The sequence below is a fragment of the Diachasmimorpha longicaudata genome, chromosome 9 (genome assembly GCF_034640455.1).
Source record: "Diachasmimorpha longicaudata isolate KC_UGA_2023 chromosome 9, iyDiaLong2, whole genome shotgun sequence".
Classification (NCBI taxonomy): domain Eukaryota; kingdom Metazoa; phylum Arthropoda; class Insecta; order Hymenoptera; family Braconidae; genus Diachasmimorpha; species Diachasmimorpha longicaudata.
In genome coordinates, this window is record NC_087233.1 from 3,429,028 (window position 1) to 3,454,104 (window position 25,077).

A 25,077-nucleotide genomic window follows, 5' to 3' on the forward strand; every position below is an offset into this window, starting at 1 on the left:
GAAGACAAATATTTAATGTAGATAAGTTCTATTAGCATTGACATTAACATCCAACGGTAGTACAATTGTGAAATCTTGTTTTCAACTCTGCAGTGTCTTCGATATCGTACGGATAGTAGACATATTTTTTCGGTTCATTAGGAAAAATTTTTGATTATTTTTAAGTTTAATTATCGTGTAGTGAATTGAGGGTAAGTGAAAATTTTGAAGAAAATGGACTATTTATTTAATTCAGGCAATTAAATGGATGAAGATATTTTAAAACATTTCTTAATTACAATTATATTAATTGGGCGATATTAAATTTTAGGGCACATTAAAATGTATGTAGAGTTGATTTTTCATTCTTTTGAAATGTTATAAGTGAGTGTGAAAGGACAAAAAATGTCAAAATGGAGAGAAATTTCTCGGATAACGTGAGAGCCATTATTTTCCTCATTAGCGAAAAAATATGACTCAAATTTGTTCACTAATTTGCTCACTCTAATGAGCCCTTATTGAAGATCGAATTTACGTTTCTGAAAAAAAATTTGAATGATTATTTTACTAAGTGTTAACTAAAGGGTAAAATGACATTTAAACCACAAAGGAGAAAGCAAAAATCAATTTAGAAATTATTGTAATCATCAGCAATAGGCCATCAGTTGAAGGTCGAATTTACTTATTTCTAAAAAATTACGTTGAATAATTACATTAATTACTGGTAACCGGGGGTTAAATGAGACTCAAACCACAGAGAGGAAAGCAAAAGTTAACGTATAAATTCACTTAATGACCGCTAATTGTTCATCGATTGCCGGCCAAATTTACTGTTCTAAAACATTATTTTAATTAACGCTAACTGGGGGTAAAATGAGATTCAAACGACAAAGAAAAAATCAGAAATCAATTGAGAAATAATCCTAATGATCCCTAATTGTCCAGCAATTGAACGTCCAATTTATTTTTCCCTAAAAATTTACTTTGAATAATTATTGTAATTAATATCAACTGATGGGCAAAATGAGATTCAATGAACAGGGAAAAACAAAATAAGAAGAAATTGCTCATTAATAGGAAGTGATTGACTGGATATATTGAGACGGCGCAAAGACACCGACAGCAAAAATAAAAGCTCCGGCAGTCGGGCCAGCAGTCGTTGGTCCGCACTCGTCTCAACTGGAACCCTCCAAGTGTCCTGTTGATATTTTTATCAACGAAATCGGACAAGTGATGGTTGGAAATTTATCGAATGAAATTAATGACTTCGCCGACAACTACATTTTCAATACATTGAATCACATTGAAGATCTTAACAACTCACTCCTGATAAAAGCCTTGGAGTGTTTTGAAACTAAAAATTCTTATCAGCTTGATAGAGGGGTGAGTGAGAGCGTATGCGAAGTTGATTGGGACTCTTTGCTTTGCTGGCCTGCCTCACCCCCAGGGACTCTGGTGAAACAATCGTGTTTTGAGGAATTGCACGGAGTTCCGTATGACAGCTCACGTAAGTTGCTGGACTTTTTTTAATGATTAATTTTTTCTAAATTGAGTATTTTTTTAAAATTAATAATTTTTCCTAAATTACGTATTTTTTTTAATTAGTAACTTTTCCTAAATTACGTATTTTTTTAAATTAATAATTTTTCCTAAATTACGTAGTTTTTGCTGATTTTTGCTTCTCTAAAATTTGTTAATTTTCATTGTCAATGTTCAGACTTGTTCACATTCCCCTTGTCATAATTTCAAATTGTGGACATTATTCAAATGGAGGCTAATTATCCAGTTAAAAATCAGTAGACGGGGAGAAAAATTTTTCAAAAATTACGTCGCTGTTCCGCAATCTGCTAATCAAAATAGGCTTCAGTAAAAATTACGAATTTTTTCACTGAATTTTTCCCATACTTTCTCTTAAAAGTTCCATACTTTTTACTGAAACTCAAACTGTCACTCAAAAATTGCGTAACAGTTCCCTAATTTTCACTGAATCTTGTTTTGACTGGTAAATGACAGAATAGACACGTAATTTAAAGAACAAATTTCTCCCCATCTACTGGTGATTTAACTGGATTATTTTTCCCATCCAAATCTTGGCCAATAGGATTGCACCATTCGACGTTATTTTGTATAGTCAACACGGTATTTCAGCGGATATTCTTGGAAATTTCACTGGAAATTTTGCATGTTGATATATATAAAAAAAACAAATGTTGAAGTAACCCTCAATTGTATCTGACAGATTAATGGCAATTCGTTGAAAATTATGTCTCATGGTGCAATTCTATCGGCCAAGATTTGGATGCAAAAAATAATCCCCCGAATACCACTCGAACTTCGAAATTATCTGATATTTCCCTCAAGGTTCCCTACAAACAAATAAGCTCGTCAAGTTTTCCAGAAAAATCACTCGCGCTTCGCGCTCGTGATTTTTAAACTGGAAAACTTGACACGTTCATTTGTTTGCAACGAACCTATCGGGAAATATCCGATAATTTCGGAGCTCTTGTGGTATTACATGCGATAATTACCCTCCATTTGAACAATATCCACAATTTGAAATTACAACAAAAGGAATGTAAAATACATTTTAGGGATTCCTCATTCATTTATGGGGCAAAGATATTGTTTTTATGAATGAAAAATTCCTTCAAGAATGTCCTACCCCCTTCAACACAATTTTCTCCTGATCTTTTGCGACTTATCAAACAAAAAACAAGAAAACCGATTGAAAAAATGTCGCATATTCCCTTAAACAAAAAAATACAATGAAACTCTTGTCATTGTGAATGTCATTACTAATACGAAAACGTGAAAATTGAACAATCGCGATCTTGAAAAAGTATTTAACATGGATATATTCTATGTTATTCGTTCTCGAAATGAATTTATTGATCGGGTGTAGGTTCAATGATAAATATTGATTTCAAATGGTTCCATTAATTAGTGGCATTAATTATCACCCATTATACGAGGTAATATCGAATAAACGTTGGTGGAAATTTACGATTCCACAGAGGGTCTGTCGCGTTAAAAATAGACCTTTCATGGGGTTGTAAGTGCCACAATACCCTCCTGCAAGGTGTTAGGAGACACGAAGGATACACTCATTAAAGGATTTATCACTGATTGTTTTTGTCTTTACAATTTTACATTAATCTACGCAATTTCAAATAAGAAAGACTAGATTTTACTTTTTTCCATAAAAAAGTTCATATATATACTGTATACTAGATAATATATAATATATCATATATTATATATCATAGATAATATATAATACATATCTATATTATAAAATATATAGAAAGTTTAGTAAATAACTGCACTCACTGTGGTTAATATTGTTAATTGTGTAAAATTGAGTTTTTCGTGAAATTTTTATAATGAAAAATTTTAGAAAATTGTCTGTTTTGAACTAGAGATATAAATTTTTGAAATTTCGGTAATTTATCTCTTCTTCATAAGGAGCGTTACGAATTAGATTTTCTTTTTAGATCAACGGTTCGATAATTTTTGGAATAACAATTGTGTGAGGCAGAAGCCGTATCATTGAATATGTTCCGAAAGAATAAATCGATTGATCGTTTTGTCTTCAAAGAATAATTACAGAAAGTTCATGAATTTATGTTATTAAAAATAGTAATAATAGAGATTATATAATTATATTTTAACTGTTATATGCAATGCAATAAATCATCGCACACAAACTTTTTATAGAGACTGTTCTGCGACAACAACCTTAACTTTAATGACAACTAGACAACAAAAAAAATAATTGAAAAAATTGTCATCCATAACACAGCGTAAAATTGTAAACGATACAAAAATATTGTTGGAGATCATCACTTAACCCTAGAGCAAGTGATATTAATTAAAAATTTTCAATAAAAAAAAATTTCAAGTTCATAAAATGAAGCAAAAATAAACAAACAATAATATCGGAATTTTTCGAAAGAGAAAAATTTCTCTTTTTTGGCAATTCATCTTCTGGAATTGTTCCCTACGACACAGTCTCCATTTTCCTTCAGTGACTACGGGAAAAAAATTGCCAATAAATATAAAAGCGAGAGAAATTCAATCACGAAACTGTCGCTCAAACATTCAATTACCGTTTCACCGGAATTTCAATATTATTTTCTTTGTGCGACGAGGGCCACGTAAATAAATTTTGAACGAATATGACGGCGACAAGATTAAATTAAACTGGAAAATTAGTTGATTAGAAATTTAGTTAATATCCTGGCGGCTGATTAATCAATATTGAAATGACAAGATTATCTTTTGCGATGAGGTACCGGTGGATGGAGAGCGATCGAGCTTGGCAAATTGTCTGTCATGAATTAAAAAATATCAGTGGAATAGAGCCTTGTCACGGTACCATATAACAGTTACCCTTTGTATATATGTACATGTATGTATGTATACAATACACAGATCTATTTTTTCTATTCTAATTTTTACCAATTACGTTGATAGTGTACATGTGTTCCCAATAGATTCGGCCAAATTCATCATCTCATAAACTATTACATTAATAAACAAATTATACTCAATTAAAACATTACAAATATTGGGCTAGTATTTAATATATCAATATAACTTGACAACTCGAACTATTATGCGTTAGTTTAGATATTTGTCCCGACTTTTAGTCGTATTAAAATATTAAAAAGTAAATTTTAAATGACAAATAGAAAAGTGAGGATATTCCTGAATTTTTCAGGGGGAGGGGGGGAGGGGGGTATTGATGTTTGATTGGACATTAAGACAAACACTAAAGAATCGAAATCGGATCAGTAGTTTCTGAGATGATGAACAGAAAGTTTAACATATAAAGTGGAATATCAAAGGAAACTAATGATCCGCTTTTGTTTGTCATCAATACTAAACTTTATTTTAGTGAGAGCTAAAAAGGTAGGAAATTTCAAATTTTCATCTCGATTATTTTTTGAGTTATACCGCATACAAACAATTTTAAGAAAAAAATGAAATAAGGAAGTAAAAGTGAGTTGGACGTCATACGGACGAATATTTAAAAAAATGGAATCGATTAGACGAGATAAGTCACTTTAGACTATTTATTAGTTTTTAATAAATATCTCGAAATCCCGGGAAGATAGAAAATTTTTCAGTATGAACTTTTTTGTGGAGTGAAGTGAGGGCTACAATAAATGTTATTACAAAAATTCCGCTATCTCTCTTAGAGTTAGAGTTATTGCTGAAAAACTAGACTCACTTTGTTACTGAATAATTTAAATTTTGCTTTCTCCCAGTAACTCTGTCTCTATTTATTTTTTTATTATAATACTGTCTCTGTTTTTTTGTATGAAAAAATTCTTAACATAGTTTTATAATATTCAGAGAAATATAAGCACGTCTTTCATCCATAAAATTCATCTTTCCACGTGATGAAGGAGAATTATTGCAGAATTTGACGAGAAAAAATTTTCTAATTCAATTTTCAATTTTTATAATGTCAATTTCACAATATTCTAACAGCAGAGAAAATCCATTAAAACGTTTTTCTGATTATTTTCCCTAGAGAATGCAAGCAGATGGTGTTGGCTAAATGGAACTTGGGACGAGTACACAAACTACTCGCAATGTCAGGAGTTAAAAATCAACATAATCGAGTCTGGGGTCGAGATAACAACAACCCTGTACTTTGTTGGTTACACACTGTCACTGTCAACCCTCATTGTAGCTGTGGCAATATTTTTATACTTCAAGTAGGTCCCCAGAAAATTGTCGAATCATTAAAATTGTCGCTAACAACAATTTCAGAATTATTGATATTCGAAGATTCGAATTAATAAAAATTCTCTCAGAACCCGAGAGCATTCAACCAGATTAACCCCAGTTGCAACCCTTACCTTGTAAATATTTTATTAAATTCCTTTTACCCTTTCGCTTTCAGAGAGCTGAAATGTTTAAGGAATAACATTCATACGAATCTCATGTTTACGTACATGCTCACTGATCTCATGTGGATATTGGCGACTGGTATGCAGGTGAAAACCGAAAATCAATCAATCAATGGTCAACTGTCCCATTAAATCTTAAAATGATAACTTATTGTTTCTCCATCAGGCCTCGATGCAAACGGACATGTCCACCTGTGTTGTATTATTCGCGCTACTTCATTATTTTCATTTAACAAGTTTCTTCTGGATGTTTTTAGAGGGTAATTAATTATTTCAATCTATTGATTAAATTCTAGGAAAAATATGTAACAGAGTTAGTGCGCTTTTCGCAGATTTGTTCTCCAAAAAATCTCTCTCCAGGAAGAATGTCCTCCAGCAGACGATTTCCCAAAAAAAAAGACATTCTTAATATTTAATTAACTAATCGCTCAATTAATTATTACAATGGGAGTTTTCAAAACAGAGATAATTGAAGGACTGCAATGATTATACTATAAATTACATATACAGTATATAAATAATATATGATATATAGATTTTACTCAATGCAATTCTATTAAATTGAATGATACCTTTATTGCATATTTAATTTATATAAATACATATATACATTTACTATATGATACCTTAGCAAAATAAAACAGTGACGCAAAGCGTTGCGTGAGTTTTTTTAATGAAGGAATGATCAAAAAATTCAGATTTTAATCGTTAACCCAAATCAAAATGTCGATCTCCCCATAACTCACTGCGTCAGCTTCTCATTTTGTCAACTTTTCCACTGGAAAAACGATAATTAAATTACCAATAAAATTACGATTCCAACGTAATCGAGTTATCGAAGCATTTTGTGTAGTTTTCGATTATCTCAATCCAATTCCGTTTCTTTTCACTTGATGACAACGAGGCCATCCAGAATTATCTTCGGTGATCTACCAACTGATGCAGTTGATAATTCTGGATGACAACCCTACGTGTGACATTCAGCCACACAACCTCTCAAATTATCGATGAAAGTAACGCGCAGAAGTGTTTTCCCCTTATGAAGTCCTTGAACATCTCTGTTATCGACCAAAACTCAGAGCCCAATTCAATGAATAAATTACCAATCTCCAATTAACTCAATACCTTGATCCCGATACAGGACTTTATCTGTACCTGTTGGTCGTGAAGACCTTCAGTGGTGACAACATAAAGCTGAGAATGTGCCTTTTCATAGGATGGGGTGAGTTATAAATTTGTCCAAAGCCTAAAAATTTGATGAAATCAATCAGTCGATCAATAGCACCGACTCAGGACACGCTTTTCCGTCAATAGGGGCTCCATCATTGGTGGTTATAGTATGGGGAATAGCTAAATCATTGACAACTACTGTGGATCAAAGTTTTCAGGTGATAAACCCCTCCACCCCGTCCTCCAATTATTTTGTTTACCAAAATTCTCGAGAGAACAATTTTTATGTTCCAGAACGTCGCTCTGTACAAACACTGTCCCTGGATGGTGAACAATGCCTACGATTTACTGTACCAGGTGCCTGCTATCACTGTCTTAGTCATCAACGTTGGTTTTCTCTTCATGATTATGTGGGTATTGATCACCAAATTGAGATCAACAACATCAGCAGAGACACAGCAGTATCGCAAGGCAACCAAAGCACTTCTTGTTCTGATACCATTATTGGGGATAACCTACGTGCTAGTTCTGACTGGACCCACTGAGGGACCAATGGCGGATTTATTTGCCTATGTCCGAGCAGCACTCCTGTCTTCCCAAGTATGTACAAACGATTATTTTGCAATAATGAAAAATATAGATTTTGAGTTATTTCAGTAGCGAAGAGGTCAAACGAAATAAGTTGACTTCTCTTTGAGCCCCATTTTTGCCAACATAAGAGCTAAATCGACTTGACCCTTTCATGATGTACACATTCTCGAGCTAAATCGATCAAACTATCATCTTCAGGGCCTCTCAGTAGCACTATTCTACTGTTTCCTAAACTCAGAAGTCCAAAATACCGTCAGCCATCATTTGTCCCGTTGGAAAACCGCCCGGAGTATTGGTACAAATCGAAAATATAAAAACTGGTCGCCTCGTTCTCGAACCGAGAGTTTAAGGTAAAATAGTTCCAAATCATTAATTCCCGCGATTTAAGATTTTGCCAAATGAATATTGTCACTGTTGCCAATGACCAGTTTATCGGCCAAATTTCCAGGCTCTCACAACAAACAAACCCACATGGCAAAAGGGAATCCACTGTGAGTGCAACAACGACAGCGACTCTACTAGGTGTCAAACCAACACCAGCTATTTGAGATAGAACGAGGCTTATTTCCAAGACTTAATGAATTAATGAATAAATGAACTTCTGAGGACGATTCAATTAAACAGGGAAATTTTTTTAATGAGTAATTCGGGCCTCGTGGAATATTTACAGGACAAAAATTGAATTTTCTCATGTCCTTTTCATCAATTTTACTCAATATTTGAAAATTGTTATTTTTAATGTATTTATGGTTAATAATTTTTTTGCTAGAATCTTCATCTTGCTTAGAGGCAATTACTTAATCCATTAATTTATCAGGCTACTAATAAAGCCATTAATAAACTATTTAATTAATAAAATAGTTCACATGAGTATATGCATTAATCGAATGGCCAACCAACTGCTTCACCAATTAATTAATAAATTAATTGCTTGGATGATAAATTATCGATATGATGTCATAAATAAATGAATGAATTTCTAGCGGGTAGACCGTCAATTAAAACAGTCAATTAAAAAATTTCTGTTTTTATCTTTTAATAGAGAATGTGACCACTAAAATATTATCATTCAATTTAATTAAATATCATGGTTTTTAAGATTTTAATGTCGAAGTGGTTGAGTAATTAACTATGATATTATTCATATAAAAGTGTAATTAAATAAATAGGTGCTGTAATCAATGTGACATGTATAGCGCCACTTTATCATTGCACCTGACGTGCAAATGTTGGCGGAATAAATAGACAAGATAAGGAAAGAGGAAAATTTGCAGAAAAAATATTTCTCGGGGAAGACAAATTCAAAATCTCGGATATAAATATTTTTTGTTGCTAATAAATTAAGGGTGAGTTCTCAGTGGCCTCCGGCAATAAAATAGTCAATTTTTGGAGAATTCCTCACTCCAAAGCGGTATTTCTTTTTGTATTTTCAAATTTCCTGTCGCTCTATATAATTTTTAACAGCAGAAAAATCATACGATTGGAACGCGCTAATTCGATAGAAAAAAAGTAAAAATTACGTTCAAGAAAAACAAACGTAAAAATTATAGTTTTTAATTAATCAAACAATTACGTCCATAACTCATTCATCTGTATTTCAATGACAAAAAAAAAGAATGTTTCAATTGTTTACATGTTAAATAATCAATCAAATCTACACATTTACACATTTTCAATCAAACGAACATACAAACTTGATTTTTTCTTCTTATTCTTCCACGTTGCACCCCCTTCAATCACGTATAAATATAGTTAATGATTTGCTGACGTTAATCTCGACACATCGTCGTGGTTTTGGTACCTGGGTTTGCCGTGGGTGAATGGTAAATATCTGTACTTAATCATATGCTGAAAATAAAATAAAATGCATTATTCGTTGACAACGAGAATTATTGAATTTTTTTTCCCTGCAGAACTTGTGATCCTAATTTTACATCAATACCATCATCATTGAAATAATTTCAATACTTTTCAAAGACGATAAAAAATTTTATGACAATAAAAAATTTATAACAATTCAAAATTTTAATTTTGACGGAAATATTGCATTTCCCTTGAAAAATACTCTTTTCCTGATTAAAAAAAAATTAATGATTGTCTTTTATCCTAAAAAATCGATGGTATTGCTGTGGTCCAAGACGATAAAAAACGTTTATCAAATATTTTTATTAATTATTTTTACCTTAATCTGGCGTTTCATCGTAATGCAGAAGAGTGTAATGAAATACATAACGAGAATCGGCCAAAACACGGGAATATTGAGGCAATTGAACATGGTGCACACGAGAGCAATAACTGTGGATTTTGATAGAGAATACCAGAATTTAAATTCCGGTAGTCGTCTGATGAACGGTCGGAATTCTTCGTTTGATCTTGTCGGAAGTTCCGGGCCGTCTCCATCTAAAAAATATGAAACTACATTTTACCTTCGTATGCAAGAGTTGATTTCACCACATAAACATCGACGGGGAGAAGTGAAATGAGTCATTTTCTATGTTATTGAATTCAAATTTACCCCACGAACAATTAGATTTACGGTAGAATCGCACCATAATTTTTTTGTTAAGAAATAAACTTAATAAACTATACGTTTTTATATGTGGCCGTCTGCATGTGTCATATCGGCGATATTTGAAGGCCGATTGGGACAGTCGAAGTTTAATAATCGAGGAGTTATCGAAATTTAAAGTGAATGATTCGAAAAACAGAATTTTGCAAAAAGGAGAACTGAAGTTTCATTACTTTCTGCACCGAAAATAATCATATTACGATTTGAATCATATGAGTCATTAAAATAAAACCCCCAAGAAAGTTAATGACTGGAAATAATCCTTCTTCAACATAAGAAAAAAACGAATGGTTCCATTAAAATTAGAATTAAATTCCCATAAACAATTAAAAGGCTCTTCTAAATTAATTGAAAAAGTCAAGCCTCGTTCATCTAATAAAAATGTCATCTCTGATTGGGAAAAGAGGAGCACATGATCTATCACAGAATGATCACCATTATTATATGATGATCACGTGACCATCATGAACGAATCGGCATGTCTTACACTAAAACGTTAATTTTAGAAATTTCTATTTGCCCGTCATTTCACCACACACCTCAATATTTTAGAACACACGTGAATATCATAATTCTGTTCTTCTCTGATACATTCAAACAGCAATAAGAATAATTGTTCTGATATTTTTATTTCGTGAGGAGATTGACTTGCAGCGCTACCGCGCTAATTACTCCCGAGCACGTGCGTTATTATTCAAGTTCTAGTTAGACCCCAGACAACCTGAATATTTCGTAAACTAAAGATCGACAAAGTAAGCCCTTTTTACGCAGACGGCCACATATTTTTTCTCCAATGTCTCATGTCGTCAAACTAAATCAAAATTCACTGACATTGAAATAATGACTCATTCACGACTGTTTTAACCCACGATTTTACCATCAAAATCCATCGCTGGATCGCTCCTCGGTGTAAGGAATGCTATGAACAGATTCAGATGGTATATTCCCAGTCCATACATAATAATGTACCAACCCTAGAACATACAATCAATTAGCAAACATATTGATATTATTAAAATATCACTTAATTATTCATTTCACCTGTGAAATGAAGATACGTAATACAAATGTGACTAAAAGTGCAGCTGAGAATATCCATCTCGACACAACATGAGGTGTCCATAGATCTAGGTAACTCTGGTATATCTACAACAAATGAACTCATAATTAAATATTCTATACTAAACATTCGTCATTAAAAATGTTCAAGTAATTCTGACAGTAAAACAATTAAAACTGAAATTGTATCACTCCTCAAACATTTTACAAATAATGAATCTTCCCCCACTTTTTGACAGGTGAAGATTGTTAACATTCGCAATTAAATGTTTTCTGTTAATGGAAAATAAATAAATACTGACTTTCTTTAGACATTTCATTTCATTAAAAAAAAAAATGTCAAAGTACTTGAACACCATCAACATCTCCAATGTTTTCTCATTTTTCAAGTATTTTTACCAATTTCTGAGAAATTGTTAATAAGATTTACGTAAAAAAATATACCATTTGTAAGTTTTATTATTATTCAATGTCTCATGACGTTTCACCAACGCGAAAGAATGTTCCTACGGTTCCATTAAAATTTTGAAAAAATTCACGAAACTTCTCCAAAATTTATAATAATAAACACGAGACTGAAAATAAATAATGATAAAACCTAAAAATATATATTTTTTTATGTCAATCTCATCCGGGGTCACCCAAATATTTACAAGAAACATGAAAAATGAGGAAATATCGGAAATAAGTCCTCAGCTATATCTGAAGCTAAAATTCCCACCTGTGACAGTCTCGTCGCACCCTGGAAAAATACATTTTTCCTAGCAGGACCTCCCAGATCTTCATCTTGCATCATTTTTTCACCTAAAACATTCACAATCACCTAATTATCTCAACCACAAACTATCCCCGTCTTTCCCAGAAATTCCATGGAAAGTTTCCAAAAAATCAGGTTGACTTTGAGGTTATGTACATCAACCTGAATGCTCATGTATAAACGACATCTTATCAGTTCCGTAAGAGATAAAATACCTTCAGGTAGAGAGTAATATAATGGAGCCTCGAGTTAACCTGTCTTTTCTCTTTCCCAATTGTCTACCAAAAATGACTTCAGAATGAAAAAAAAGGGCCAGACAATTACCTGTTACCCCCTGGACAAAACTGGCTACTAATATCTACTGCAAACGCCCAATTAAAACCGTTAAATCATGAAATTATATATACACGTCACAACATTAATGACACTCCAGGCACACATGTACACTATATACTTGAGCTCCAACTTGGTGTGTCCTTGGGACTTATCGAAGGTAAATTAGAATGAAGGCTCTGAGATATTTCAAGTTGTCATCAGTTCATGTCTGCTAACGTTGGCTGGTTATCATTGGGTCATTTCCGTTCGTAAACGAATACGATTGGAGGAAATTGATGAAAAAAATTTGGTGTGTGACCGTGGGTACTTACTTGGATGATAAAGATAGGTGAATAACTCTTGAGGCAGCATTTTCAACGAACACGACACTATTTCCGTCGGTGGATATTCAAAAATATCAAAGAATTGCCCGGTGGATATTGTCAATCCATTTTGATAAGAAAACAAATTTCATTCTATTTCATTTTGATCGATCGAACTATATAAAAGTCATCATAATCATCTGAGTGAACGATTATTGAATAATTGTCGAAAATAACGAGGAATTGAATCTAAAACGAATAATTGATTTCTCAATCAATTTTGATAAGAAATTTTTTTATTTCAGTTCATTTTGGTCGATCGAAAAATTTAAAGGTCACCGCAATTATCCGCGTGAACAATTATTGACTAATTGTTGAAAATATCGAGGAACAAAACTTACAGCAAATAATTGATCTCTCAATCAATTTTGATCAGAAGAATTTTTTATTGCCTTTTATTTTTATCGATCGAAAAATGTAAAGGTCTCCGCAAATATCCGCGTGAACAATTATTGGACAATTGTTTAAAAGATCGAGAAATTAGATTGATTTAGTCATTTCGAAAAATACCATGCAGTGAGATTTATTTTCAAACTCACCAGTGCTGGAGGCGCTCCCCTCCGAAGAACCTGTAATCAAAAACAAAACAAAAATTTTTTTGTGTCAATTATTCTCTGTAAAAGGAAAAGTGTAGATAAATAATTGTTAATAGAATACTTCGTAGTGTCAATTTAAGTTAATTTTTGGTGTTAATGTGGCGCTGCCTTATATCCACACCATAAATTACCTTAAATTCCGGGAAAATCTGCCGTAAATTTCGCTAAAATTCCAAGATATTTACCGTTGAATAGAGCACCCCTTCACTTAACCAGCGTATCCATCAGCAAAGCCACCTCTCCGCCTAGATTTATATCACCCAGTCCTCTCCAACCATCACCAAGAAAACTCTAAAACAAAGTGAGTTAAAAACACGCACATTAATTTGGCTTAAACCCGACAAAGAAGTTTTCATCACATTTAAACACACATCTGCGCCGAAGGCCTTACATATACACACACGCACACACACACACAGACCGGGCCTGCCAAAACGTCAACAAAACCGCTCGTATTTACACCGCGCACCGCCACAATGTAAACAAAACAAAAACCTATTTTTTTTTCCTCTCCATCTAATCCATGATTTTCCATAAATGCAATCATGAAAAATGACAAGATATCGGCACTAACTTCTTTGAAAATCGGGGGAATATTTTGACATTAGCAACAAGTGGCCCATCGTAAACGTCATCGGGAACTACTGCAAATACTTCGACCGTTTATGCCCTAAACAACCCAATACGTAGACAACCCCATAGAGAAAAGGGTCTTTGGGTCAGACCTCTCACCCTGCACTAACTGAGGCCTAGGGACACTCTCGAACGGTCTCTTGAGTAAACCACATCGGATTATCATCCCAGCAACAATTATATCGAGTCTTTCATTCAAACGCATATGTTAAAAACTGAACAAAGATCGTGTTGTGTAATTAAATAGTGAGAGATATTTATTTCTTACAAAAAGAAGAAAAGAAAAAGAAAAGAGGAAAAAATGATTTGCTAATACAGAGGCGAACACTTCACCACCGAATTATTCTCTAACTGTTGAATAAAAAGAACAATTTTGTTTTTTGCATTACCTGTAACACTTCCCAAACGCTCGTACACTCATGCCACACATCAGGTGTCCCAGCATCCTTAAGAAGTACCACGATTAACCGACTAGTGTATTAATTACGAGATTAACACGACGAGGCAGAAGAAATGCCCCATAACATAATATGTCCGAGCACAATAGCCTAAAGATCATAGAACTCTGTGGGTCTGTTTTTCGATTATTTTCTGTGGATCTGTTTTTTCGTAGGCTATTTCTTCAGGGAGTCAGTTTACCAACAACAAGATTAGCACGTCCTAAGTTGTTCTCACCGATAGTTTCTCGCGTCCAAAAAACTACGTCTTCCAAGACCTGCGGATGAAAAACTTTTGTTGAATTTGCGTCGTCAAAAACACATTACTCTCCTCTGAGATCCATTTTTGGAAAAGTTCATGTTTTTTCACGACTAGGCTAGCCATACACTATTTATTTTTACTTTTCAATGCCCTTGTCTCAATTCTCGACACTTAACTGCCACTTAATTAACAACAGAATACCAGCTTACCCAAGAAAAATGGCGCTTTATCCAACAAAACGGTGATTTAGACAACAAAGTTAAGATTTTCGTTTGGATATCGTTAGACAATGTCCGTTTATTCAAAGAAAATGACCCAACTTTTTGTAAAAGCTCTTCGATGTTATTTTCGTCTTTGTTAGTATTAAAATGAAGTCCTGTTGCCACAATTTCGTACCAACCTGCCCTCAGTAGCTGAGTGTGACAAAATGGCGATTCCTCCATCAGAAATCCTCTCAAAAATCACTCGTAATCTCCCAAATCAACGAGAAAAATCATAAAGTTCTCGTCCACCAGAAGAAGTTCGAACTCGCCGCTGATGCCTTATCACCATTCGAACGAATACACCAGACACTGGCGATCATTGCCGACGGGCGCATGACACCTTGCAACATGGCGGCGCTCGTCTACAGCGCATCAATCTGCGCATGAATCGAGGCACTCCTGCCCTCTGACGGTGATCTCACAAAACAATCGTTTGGTCCGGCTCAACAATTTCATTCTCCTGTTTTTTTATTTCATTTGGAGAGAATTAATCGAGAAATGAATTAGTAATTTAATTGCTACTTGAGTTATTCATTGAGTAGTGGTGATGCTGGGGATAAGTCCAAACTCCTTGTGACGAATTGTGTTTTTTTTTTCAATAGTCCAATAGATCCGCAAGTGGTTGAAGTGCTTTGGAGTGGGGATAGCAATGAAACAAAACGTTTTGGAATGGTTATTGCTTATTGGAGTCTCGCGGAATTAATTTAGTAGTTCCTACTGTTATTTCAGTGTGTTAAATCGTCATCAGTAATAACTTTCACCTGACAAAAAGGTCATTTGACTGCCGAGCACCCAATTGTCGAGGTTTTTCAGGGATGAAAATTCATTGGGGATTGCATTGGGGCTAACGTGGAGTGTTTTTTGACGCCGGAGGAGAAAAAAAAATTGTAGAATTAATTTTTCAACGCCCCGAGGCACTCAAAGTTAATTGACACAATTGAGGTCGATTTGGTGAAGTTGTGCGATATTTTTTTTTGTGGATCTCAGGGGAAGTGATACCACTGGGGATTCTGGAGGTGGTGGAAATTTTGAAGTGGCACGGTACTTTGGAATTTCTGTGAAACGGGTTATGAATGTGAGTAAATGATTTTTCTAAAATGCCAAAAAATTGTACGTCTCTCTTTCAATATCTCGCGACCGAATCAATCCAATTGACAAATTTTTATTTTTTATTTTTAAGGTATTTTTCAAGCTTTGGAGAGTAACAATGGCTTTAGTCAAAAAAATCTCGTTTGCAAAACAGTTTGGAATTGAGGACTTTTTAATCATTGATATCTCGAAATCGGCAGAGTGAAAGAATTTTGTTTTTATGGCAGATTGAAGATTTCTCTTTATGTTTTACAATGAGACGTCACTTATTCATATCGCATCATCAGGTCTGAAGATAATGATGATTTACGGAGAAGATCCCTTTCACCTCGCCCTCTCGACAATTTTTTCCATTTTCATTTTCTAAAATCTCGTTCTGATCCATTTGTTTGAGATAAACATGTGAATTTGGGAGGATTGAAGAGGAGGGGGGTTGTAACTATTTTGAGAATCCCCCATTCCACATTATTCTGGCTCTAATGCCAAATACCTGGGGCATTAACAATTATATAATTCCGAGGAAAGTTGAGTTTTCGTGCAATATTTTCAATTTTCGATTACGATAAATCGTGAGGGCATAATAAATTGATTTAATTATGAACCTGGTAATTTCAAAATTACGAAATTGTCAGTGACATTGCAATGTTCAGTCAAGTGTCTAATTCTCATTACTGTTGAAATCAGCAGTCTTTATTTTTCATTCACGAGAGAACATTCCCCAAGTGTTTTCAAGAGTTTTAACATTTTTCTTGTTCATGAGTCCAATAATTGATGCGATTCGAGAGTCTAATTTCAGTAGAATGAGAATTTTTAATTAATTCAGTTTACTCTATTGTTTTTAATATAAACCGAAAGTTCCCCTTCTTTGAATAAAAATGATTGTCACGTAATAGTGTCAATGAGAATATTCAATTAAATAATTAAGCACACGTTCTGTGCGATTAATTCTGGGTATCGTGATATTCAAGTGTTGATGAAGTTTCCTTTGACAAGTGAAACAACGGAAATGGAATGTAATAAAAATAATTACATTACAATTTTTATTTGGAATCAACTAAATTCTCCCAAATCCTGAATAATATACGCAAATTACCCAGTGCTCATTTCCAAATGCTTAAATATATCTCGAGCATGATTTGTTTTTTCTAGTGCCCTCAGTCAACTGTCACCCAAAATTTCCCATTTCGTTATCCAAAAGTTGAAATGAGATGTAATTTTTAATTTCACTTCTAATTATCACTCGTGGAAACCTAATTTTTAAATTCCTCAATTAAAAAACGTAATGTTTTGTGTTATCGTGCTATTTTGTCAAAGCATACAATATAATACTTTTTTCAAAAAAATTAAATATTGTGATATAATATGTATATACGTATATGTATAATATCAATATACATTAAATGTGTCATTCAATTTAATTGAATTAAATTGGATTAAATCTGTATATCATATATTCGTTCTATACTATATGTAGATATAACATATGTAAAATATGTACTTTACGATTTATTTATCTCTTTCTCCTTTGTTAACTTCACAGAAAATATGGATTGAAGGTCCCAGATAATTAAAATATCAATTCAAATTGTAACTTTCAATGCTTTTTGACAATAATCATATTTCAAATGACATTATTTGAATTGCTGTTTCCGTTGCTTTCAACAGACTTTCCCATAATTGTTATTATGAAATTTGGTTTTTATAATATAACCATTGCATGATATTTGCAAATTCAATAGATAATTTCCAAACTACAGAATATGTTTGTTTAAAGCCGAAACATCCACTCTTTTCATTAACTTTCGTAATTTCATTGAACAACAAATTCTTAATTCAAAATGAAATGAAAAGAGAATTCAATTAATTATCTAAGTAATAATTAAATTGAATTAACATTATTAAGTAAAAACAATTGTATATATTCATTTTTCTTTCGCCACATACCATAGAATACGTGATTGTACCTGTCATAGAATGTCTTTGATAAATGAATTTGTAATTCTGTGAAGGCTATCGATGGGGATGTCCTACGGTGCCACGAGGGTGGTTGACTCACCATCATTTCGTTGATATGATCGAGAGTGTATCTAGACGAGCGCTGAGTGGCTCCAGTGGGAGCTACCACGTTCGAGGAGCCGAGCTGGCGCGCGACAGAAGATTAAAATCTCTATCAGCCACTGTTGTCTTCCTCGATGATACCCAGCACATATTCCAACTGGACAAACGGGCCAAGGGTCAAGCACTCCTTGACCTTGTCTTCCATCATCTGGAGCTCATTGAGAAAGACTACTTTGGACTGCAGTACGCTGAGAACGGAAGTAATTCGGCGAATAGTTCTGATGTTATGGTGAGTATGAAAATTATTGACAAATGACAACTTCATTTGGATTATTTGTTTATTTATGAGTTTATATGAGAATTTATTATTCATTTCAGCGGTGGTTGGATCCTGCTAAGCCCGTGAAAAAGCAGATAAGAAGTAAGGGTAAAGATCAGGCTTCATTAACACCGGATAATTAAATTCATTAGCGAAATTAGAAAACAAGAAGAATTAATCTTCATTGTAATCAAGTCAGTAAGGAAGTGGTAAAACGAGATGTATCACTTCTGATTATTGACCAGTTTTTAATGAATATCTCAAAATCTGGAAGAGAGCAAAATTTTGATTATCACTTTTTTGTGGAGAAAATCCACAGCTACAACAAATGTCAGGATCGAAATTTCGTTATCCCCATCAGATTCAGAGATATCGATCAAAAACTCGATTTCGAGATAAGTCAACTTATCCCATTTCACCACTTCGCCACTGAATTTTTTAATCACATTTTGTTGAATCTCTCGCAATCCAGTTGGTGTACGACAATTTTATGTATAACCTATATTATAAACAATTTTAAGAGCTAAAAGAAAGGTATTCACAACACTCGTCGAATATCCACGAGATTGACAGATATTCACATGAAAACTGAAGACAATTTTTTTCCTGTTTTTACTTCACTACTGGATTGCCTCGAAAAAATTTATTTTAAAAAATGGTTTGGATTTTCCAGGCGGACAATTCTTCTTCCGTGTTAAGTTCTACGTATCAGATCCCAGTAAACTCCAGGAGGAGTACACCAGGTATCAATTTTATCTCCAAATAAGAAAGGATATTATGCAGGGAAAGCTACAACTGCCTGTGAGCACTGCCTGTCTGATTGCCAGTTACACAGTTCAATCAGAACTGGGAGATTATCATCCTGAGGAGCATGGGCCAGGCTATCTGTCCAGACTGCAACTCATTCCTGGACAGACTGAAGAAATGGAGAAAAAGATTTGTGAACTGCACAAGCTCCACAAGTAGTTATTTATTTATTTTCCTTTATGATAAATTATGTTCTTTTGAGGAAATTCATTCTGATTATGAATTTTGTCATTTTTACGTGCCAGAGGACAACTACCTGCTGATGCTGAATTTAATTTCCTGGATCATGCGAAACGCTTGGACATGTATGGCGTAGAGTTACACAAGGCAAGGGTATGCACATTAATTGTTGTTCGCGTTTGAGAATGAAAAACAAAATTGGGGACCAACTTTTATTTTTTCTTCTCTTGATTTCAATTTTTAATTTTCCTTCTCAGCTTCATTCTAAGAATGACCCAATAATTCAAAAAATAATGGAGCTCGTTTCACAATTTTTCTGTCGGACAATTCAAATTTTAAAAGCTTTCAAATGAATTTTGCTCTGGATTTTTTAATAAAAAAATTTTCTCTCTCAGGATTCAACAAACAAGGAGATCCAGTTAGGAGTAACGTCAATAGGTCTGGTTGTGTTTCAAAACAGCATAAGGATAAATGTATTCTCCTGGTCCAAAATTGTGAAAATATCCTTCAAGAGAAAACAATTTTTCATTCAATTGAGAAGAGAACAGTCTGAGAGCTATGACACCCTCCTTGGATTCAACATGCAAACATACAGAAGTTCGAAGAACCTCTGGAAAGCGTGTGTCGAGCATCACACTTTCTTCAGACTTCACAGTCCAAAAATGAGGCCTAGGAGATTTCCCCTTACCCTCAGCAGCAGATTCACATACTCAGGCAGAACTGAGTATCAGACTGTTGAGGATGGAAAATACAGAGCGAGGGTTGAGAGAACATTCATTAGATCGCCGAGTAAACGTGTGGTGCACGGTGTACAGGCACCAGTTGTCGAGGAGAAGGGAAAAGTTGCTGTAGCACCTGCACGACCTCCAAGACCTTATGACAATAAAGTTCAGTCCCTGGGATCCAGGGAACCACGACAGGCCTGGGGAGAAGGAAATCCAAGTGATGAGTGAGTAACGCACGATAAATTTTCGGTTTTATGTGGGAAAGCACGTCAAAAAAACCTCATTCCTTAAATACTAGACCTTTTTTATTAATAACTTTTATACAAAAAAAAACGAGTTTTCCACAATTTTTTAAATTTTAATTTTTGTGATAACTTTTTCTCGAAAAATCAGCCACCAAAAACATTAATATTTTGCGTCTATTGAAATAATTGTTCTAATAGGAGCCTTTTTTGATTGGTAACGGAATTCAATAGTTTAATGGAGAAATCGTTTTAATTGATAAAAAAATCGTTTTTCGTTTGTGTTGGTTTTCAATGGAGATTTTTTTGACAAAGAGATATTTTGATAGACATTAAAGAATTTTTTTTTGTGGCAGATATTTACCGTGGACTTTCGTATAGTACACAACTCCAATAAAATATTTATTAGTATAAAAATAATAATCAACTCACAAGTTTTCGATGCCAAAAGTCATTTTTTTAACTAAAAAAACCCATTCCAATGGAAAATGGCACCATGATTTTGAAAAACATTTTCATATATTCTTTGCTCTCTATGTTGCATGTTCTTTTCTGGTTTCACACAGTGAGGGTGGTTTTTTGTCCCTCAGAGAAGAGATCAATGGACTACATCCCCAGGGAGGAGCTTTCTCACCGGTTTTAGGGTCAAAAATTCTCAGTTATGTGGACGATGATACGGCTGTTGAGAGGAATATTTATGACATACCTGATTATAGTGAACCCACCAGTTCGCCAGCTCCACCGGTATTTAAAGAAGCGCCTTATTTCATTATTTCTATTAACGAAAACAGTTGACGAATTAAATTATGCGTTGAGGATTCAATTACTCCAAATTATTTGAATTATTTGTTAATCATTTAAAAAAACTTGATTTTAGGTACCAGATGAGGGTCTGGTAACGATTGCTCTCACTCCCGACGACCAAGGACGTTTTGGTTTCAACGTGAAAGGAGGTCTGGACCTTGATATGCCAATTTTGGTGTCTAGAGTGGCTCCCAATACACCAGCTGATCGTTGTTATCCAAAATTGAATGAAGGAGATCAGGTAAATGATGAAATATTCAAGATTTTTCCTGTAAATATCACAAATAAATTTGTCAATTTTATCAGGTCGTCTATATAAACGGAATTGACGTATCTGGTATGCTTCACGAGCACGTTGTAAACCTAATTCGTCAGTCTCGAGACACTGGAAATGGTGAATTGGGCCTGACAGTTCGTCCTAACGTTCTTTACAATGCCCTAGCTGGCACAGAAGATACGACAGAAGAGGAAACCCCATACAGATATGTGCCAGACGTACCCCATGTCACTGTGGGATCAGACGCTTTAGCTCAGTCAATGCTTCTACTGGCCGATGGTCTCGCCAGTGGGGCCCTTATCGCCCAGTATGAGCAACTCTACAGGAAAAATCCCGAGCTAACGTCCTCTGAGTCGAAAAAAACAGAGAATCAAAACAAAAATAGGTACAGGGATATTTCTCCTTATGACGTGACTCGAGTCATCCTCATGGGTTCCAACAATGGTGACTACATCAATGCCAACTACGTGAATATGGAGATCCCAGGGTCTGGAATCATCAACAGGTATATTGCAACACAAGGTCCACTGGCATCAACAGTTGCTGATTTCTGGCAGATGGTTTTGGAAGCTGGAAGTACTCTCGTTGTCATGCTGACGACACTCGTGGAGAAAGGCAGAACCAAGTGTCATCAGTACTGGCCAAATGTCGATGAGACTCTCACTCTTAGAAATCTGACACTTACCTCGATGTCAGAGAAGACTGAGGACTTTTTTGTCTTTCGAGAATTTGTGGTAAGGGATACGAATACTGGAGAGGAGAGGGATATCACCCATATGCAGTACTGCGGATGGCCTGATCATGAGGTACCTGGGGATTGGAGACAATTTACGGTATTCACTGAGAAGGTCAGGGCTGCTAGGACTGGTATGGTGGAACCTGCTGTTGTTCATTGTAGTGCGGGAATTGGAAGGACAGGGGTATTAGTGCTTATGGAGACTGCTCTGTGCCTTATCGAGGCTAATCAACCTGTTTATCCTCTGGATATTGTCAGGGCTATGAGGGATCAGAGGGCTATGATGATTCAAAATGCTGTGAGTTATTTTTTTTATCAATATAGTAGTATTTTAATTATAATTAAAGTAAATTCATTGAACGATAAGTTGCATATCTAGTGCTTATATATTATACATATATAGTGCATAAATAACATATTACATAGCAAATTAATAAGGTGATACCGAATGTGACGTGAATTTTTTAATTAAGGAAAAGTCGTTCGAAAAGCCTTCAAAATTTTAAGTGTAAAATGACTTGTTCTTAAGTAATAATGACAAACAATATTTTTATGTTGTTGCAGAGTCAGTACAAATTCGTCTGTGACGCTGTTCACAAAGCCTACACGGAGGGCATAGCAAAACCATTATTGGAATTTTCCAGATAAGATCAAGTGGTGAAATCTTCAAATTTGGAATTTAAATTTATGTTAATTAGAATTATCTCGAGAACGAATAGATTTATCGAGAAAATATACTTTGCAACGTTATTTCTCAAATCCTCTTGTTAGTCAGATAATTACACAATAATTGACAAGATGTAAAAACGTTGAGCCTCAAAAACATAATTATAATTATATTATATTAATTTATAATTTTATTTGGAGATAAATATCATGGAAATCAGTAGTTTTACGTCAGGGCAATGTTTGTCATAAAAACTGTCATTTACGTCTGATGAAACTAATACGTTTTACCATTTTTCCACTGGATTAGTATTTTTTTAATGTTTGCGAAACGATTATAGATAATTTTTACATAAGTGACAATAACCCGCGTTATGATGAAACCTCCCTAATTATTATATAGACATTTAATAGCAGTTGTAAAAAAACCTGAAGACACTGTTTTGTCCTCAAACATAAAGTTAATTAACTTATCCAGGTATATGCTACCTGGGCGTGTGATAAATTTGATATCGAGGAGTTTTCAATTAATCAAGTATTTTTCATTAATAAATGGATGGAGAGGAACGAAAAATTCCAATCTAATAGTAATTTACAGTAATTTTTGCATGTTGTCCTTCCAAAACTCAAGTGATTGGAAATTATTTATGCGATGCGGAGAATTTTTATAATTAATTTATGTAAATATCGTAGATATACGTAGAATAGTATTTTTACCAATTATATAAATCTGTGCCACAAATTCATCGGTAGCTAACAACTGATAAATCGTCCAGAGCTACAATTAAACGTAAAACCTCAAATTTTTTATACTTAACGATAGTCATAATTAATTCGTGTCAATTTTATTTTTTTAACAATATAAATTATTCAAAATTCATCCCAGTTTGATATTTTTCAAGTGAAAAATTAGAGATTAAGGAAATCAATATGGACGTATTAATAGCTGTCTAGTCGAGTTTAATTTGTATTTTGACTATCATGAAAGAATAAATAAATCATTTTATAATAAAAATGATGAGTTTATGTGTTATTACTATAAATTTAAAGCCTTGCACAATAGATTATCACTTTGTTTATGAATTTTTCGTCTTTCTGATGAAACATTTTTCGTCTTATTTTTGTTTTCTGTAATACATTGCATTAGGAATAGTAATTATTGGGGTCGTCCCTTCCCCTACCAGTGGATGCTTGACGGAAAATTGGGGGGAACATGAGAGTAAGAGGATTCACTACACGTGTCCATCTGTCAGCTTCTACCTCTCTTTCGGTATAAAAGACATCAGACAACTTTGGATTATTTAGTCTTGTTTGTGCAACGCTATAAACATCACCACAATCGTAAGCAATTTAATTATTTTTTGTTAATTGGTTTCGCGGTTCCTAATTGCTATTTCAACACTTAATGTTTTTTTCGTTACATTTTTAATTAATTACGAGTCATTGAATGCTCTAATTATTTTTTTGTCACTGATCTAATGAGTTATTTGGGAAGTTTTCAGTTGAAAAAACTTTTTTACTGGAAAATTATTTTTTGAGCGTTGGAAAGTGGTTTTCCCTGGATAATACAAAGTGATTTTAGAAGATTTCGAAAATGTTTTAACAATTTTGTGTATTTCAATGTGTGTTTTTTTTTTTAAAGAGTATGCGATTATTTTATTTAATCGATGAAGACTGTATTTTCCTGTTTTAGATGAAAGTGTGCACGTTAGCAGTTGCACTGCTACTCCTGGGAGTAGTAACAGCCTTCCCCCGGCAAAAAGACGGTGACCTTTTCAGTTCTGAAGCCATAAAACAGGCACAGAATAGTTATCTCCTTCCCCCAGATGCGATAATTCATAAAGTCCAAGAAGGAATTGAAGTGGGAGCTTACGAGTCGATCCCGGGCGATCACAAGATCAATCTCTTCGAGATTTTGAAGGGTCAGGTGCCCCCAGAGGTCATCAACAATCTTCAGCAACAGGTCGACCTAATTGGGCGTCATTAACTTATGGAAAAGGAAATTTAATTAATTAGTGACGACGATGAAGCGATTCATCTAGATTTTGAATTTTTTTACTTCCCAGATGTTTTACATATATTTCTAATAAAAAGTTTTTTTTTATGAATATTGTTGTTCATTTGGGGCCTCAGTGAGTCACACTTTCACCCGTAAAAAAGGGGGACGCGAGAGTGTTAAAACGTGAATGATGGGTGAAAACTTCAGGTTTATTTTTGCACCTGAGGGGTTTATAAA

General features: G+C 34.1%; 4 protein-coding genes across 15 annotated transcripts; 3 read left to right on the forward strand and 1 right to left on the reverse strand.

Annotated features, from left to right (window-relative positions):
• Positions 1-67: 67 nt before the first annotated feature.
• Positions 68-9,553, forward strand: LOC135165805 (diuretic hormone receptor). Of its 2 annotated transcripts, none has more exons than XM_064127493.1 (10): positions 68-191; positions 1,057-1,486; positions 5,522-5,708; positions 5,897-5,990; positions 6,070-6,163; positions 7,045-7,125; positions 7,218-7,291; positions 7,368-7,673; positions 7,863-8,014; positions 8,093-9,553. In XM_064127493.1, the coding sequence occupies exons 2-10, from the start codon at positions 1,213-1,215 to the stop codon at positions 8,157-8,159; spliced, it is 1,329 nt and encodes a 442-aa protein (XP_063983563.1). In that variant the 5' UTR covers positions 68-191; positions 1,057-1,212; the 3' UTR covers positions 8,160-9,553. The 2 variants fall into 2 exon arrangements, with proteins under 2 accessions (XP_063983563.1, XP_063983562.1); XM_064127492.1 differs by having other exon boundaries at positions 8,113-9,553.
• Positions 9,239-15,220, reverse strand: LOC135165812 (protein RER1). Of its 5 annotated transcripts, XM_064127508.1 has the most exons (9): positions 15,076-15,220; positions 14,366-14,691; positions 13,529-13,634; positions 13,287-13,316; positions 12,014-12,096; positions 11,275-11,379; positions 11,111-11,207; positions 9,847-10,079; positions 9,239-9,512 (listed from the first exon to the last, which is right to left on the reverse strand). In XM_064127508.1, exons 5-9 carry the CDS (start codon positions 12,086-12,088, stop codon positions 9,417-9,419), a joined length of 606 nt encoding a protein of 201 aa, XP_063983578.1. In that variant the 5' UTR covers positions 12,089-12,096; positions 13,287-13,316; positions 13,529-13,634; positions 14,366-14,691; positions 15,076-15,220; the 3' UTR covers positions 9,239-9,416. The 5 variants fall into 5 exon arrangements, with proteins under 5 accessions (XP_063983578.1, XP_063983579.1, XP_063983577.1 ...); XM_064127509.1 differs by lacking the exon at positions 14,366-14,691 and having other exon boundaries at positions 15,076-15,218; XM_064127507.1 differs by lacking the exons at positions 13,287-13,316; positions 13,529-13,634; positions 14,366-14,691; positions 15,076-15,220 and adding an exon at positions 12,374-12,695.
• A 136-nt stretch (positions 15,221-15,356) lies between these two features.
• Positions 15,357-23,865, forward strand: Ptpmeg (Protein tyrosine phosphatase Meg). 7 transcript variants are annotated; one of them, XM_064127475.1, is made up of 11 exons: positions 15,357-16,013; positions 16,119-16,314; positions 18,037-18,374; positions 18,464-18,512; positions 19,078-19,366; positions 19,457-19,538; positions 19,787-20,340; positions 20,925-21,102; positions 21,236-21,403; positions 21,469-22,473; positions 22,740-23,865. In XM_064127475.1, the coding sequence occupies exons 2-11, from the start codon at positions 16,272-16,274 to the stop codon at positions 22,821-22,823; spliced, it is 2,790 nt and encodes a 929-aa protein (XP_063983545.1). In that variant the 5' UTR covers positions 15,357-16,013; positions 16,119-16,271; the 3' UTR covers positions 22,824-23,865. The 7 variants fall into 7 exon arrangements, with proteins under 7 accessions (XP_063983545.1, XP_063983542.1, XP_063983546.1 ...); XM_064127472.1 differs by having other exon boundaries at positions 19,457-19,544; positions 22,740-23,864; XM_064127476.1 differs by having other exon boundaries at positions 19,457-19,544; positions 20,949-21,102; positions 22,740-23,864.
• Positions 23,866-24,042: 177 nt separating this feature from the next.
• On the forward strand, positions 24,043-24,945 carry LOC135165816 (uncharacterized). The gene is made up of 2 exons (XM_064127517.1): positions 24,043-24,182; positions 24,535-24,945. The coding sequence occupies exon 2, from the start codon at positions 24,535-24,537 to the stop codon at positions 24,826-24,828; it is 294 nt and encodes a 97-aa protein (XP_063983587.1). The 5' UTR covers positions 24,043-24,182; the 3' UTR covers positions 24,829-24,945.
• The last annotated feature ends 132 nt before the right edge of the window (positions 24,946-25,077 follow it).

Excerpts from the sequence above, each read along its gene's own strand:
- LOC135165805 (XM_064127492.1), top strand. The coding sequence starts at position 1,213 with ATGGTTGGAAATTTATCGAATGAAATTAATGACTTCGCCGACAACTAC. Across the intron at positions 5,709-5,896 it reads GCAATATTTTTATACTTCAA|AGAGCTGAAATGTTTAAGGA; the intron begins GTAGGTCCCCAG and ends TTTCGCTTTCAG. Across the intron at positions 7,674-7,862 it reads CAGCACTCCTGTCTTCCCAA|GGCCTCTCAGTAGCACTATT; the intron begins GTATGTACAAAC and ends TATCATCTTCAG.
- LOC135165812 (XM_064127508.1), bottom strand. The coding sequence starts at position 12,088 with ATGATGCAAGATGAAGATCTGGGAGGTCCTGCTAGGAAAAATGTATTT. Across the intron at positions 11,208-11,274 it reads TACGTATCTTCATTTCACAG|GGTTGGTACATTATTATGTA; the intron begins GTGAAATGAATA and ends TGTATGTTCTAG. Across the intron at positions 10,080-11,110 it reads TCCAGCGATGGATTTTGATG|TTTCATATTTTTTAGATGGA; the intron begins GTAAAATCGTGG and ends GGTAAAATGTAG.
- Ptpmeg (XM_064127472.1), top strand. The coding sequence starts at position 16,272 with ATGTTTTACAATGAGACGTCACTTATTCATATCGCATCATCAG. Across the intron at positions 16,315-18,036 it reads TATTCATATCGCATCATCAG|GCTATCGATGGGGATGTCCT; the intron begins GTCTGAAGATAA and ends AATTCTGTGAAG. Across the intron at positions 18,375-18,463 it reads CGAATAGTTCTGATGTTATG|CGGTGGTTGGATCCTGCTAA; the intron begins GTGAGTATGAAA and ends TATTCATTTCAG.
- LOC135165816 (XM_064127517.1), top strand. The coding sequence starts at position 24,535 with ATGAAAGTGTGCACGTTAGCAGTTGCACTGCTACTCCTGGGAGTAGTA.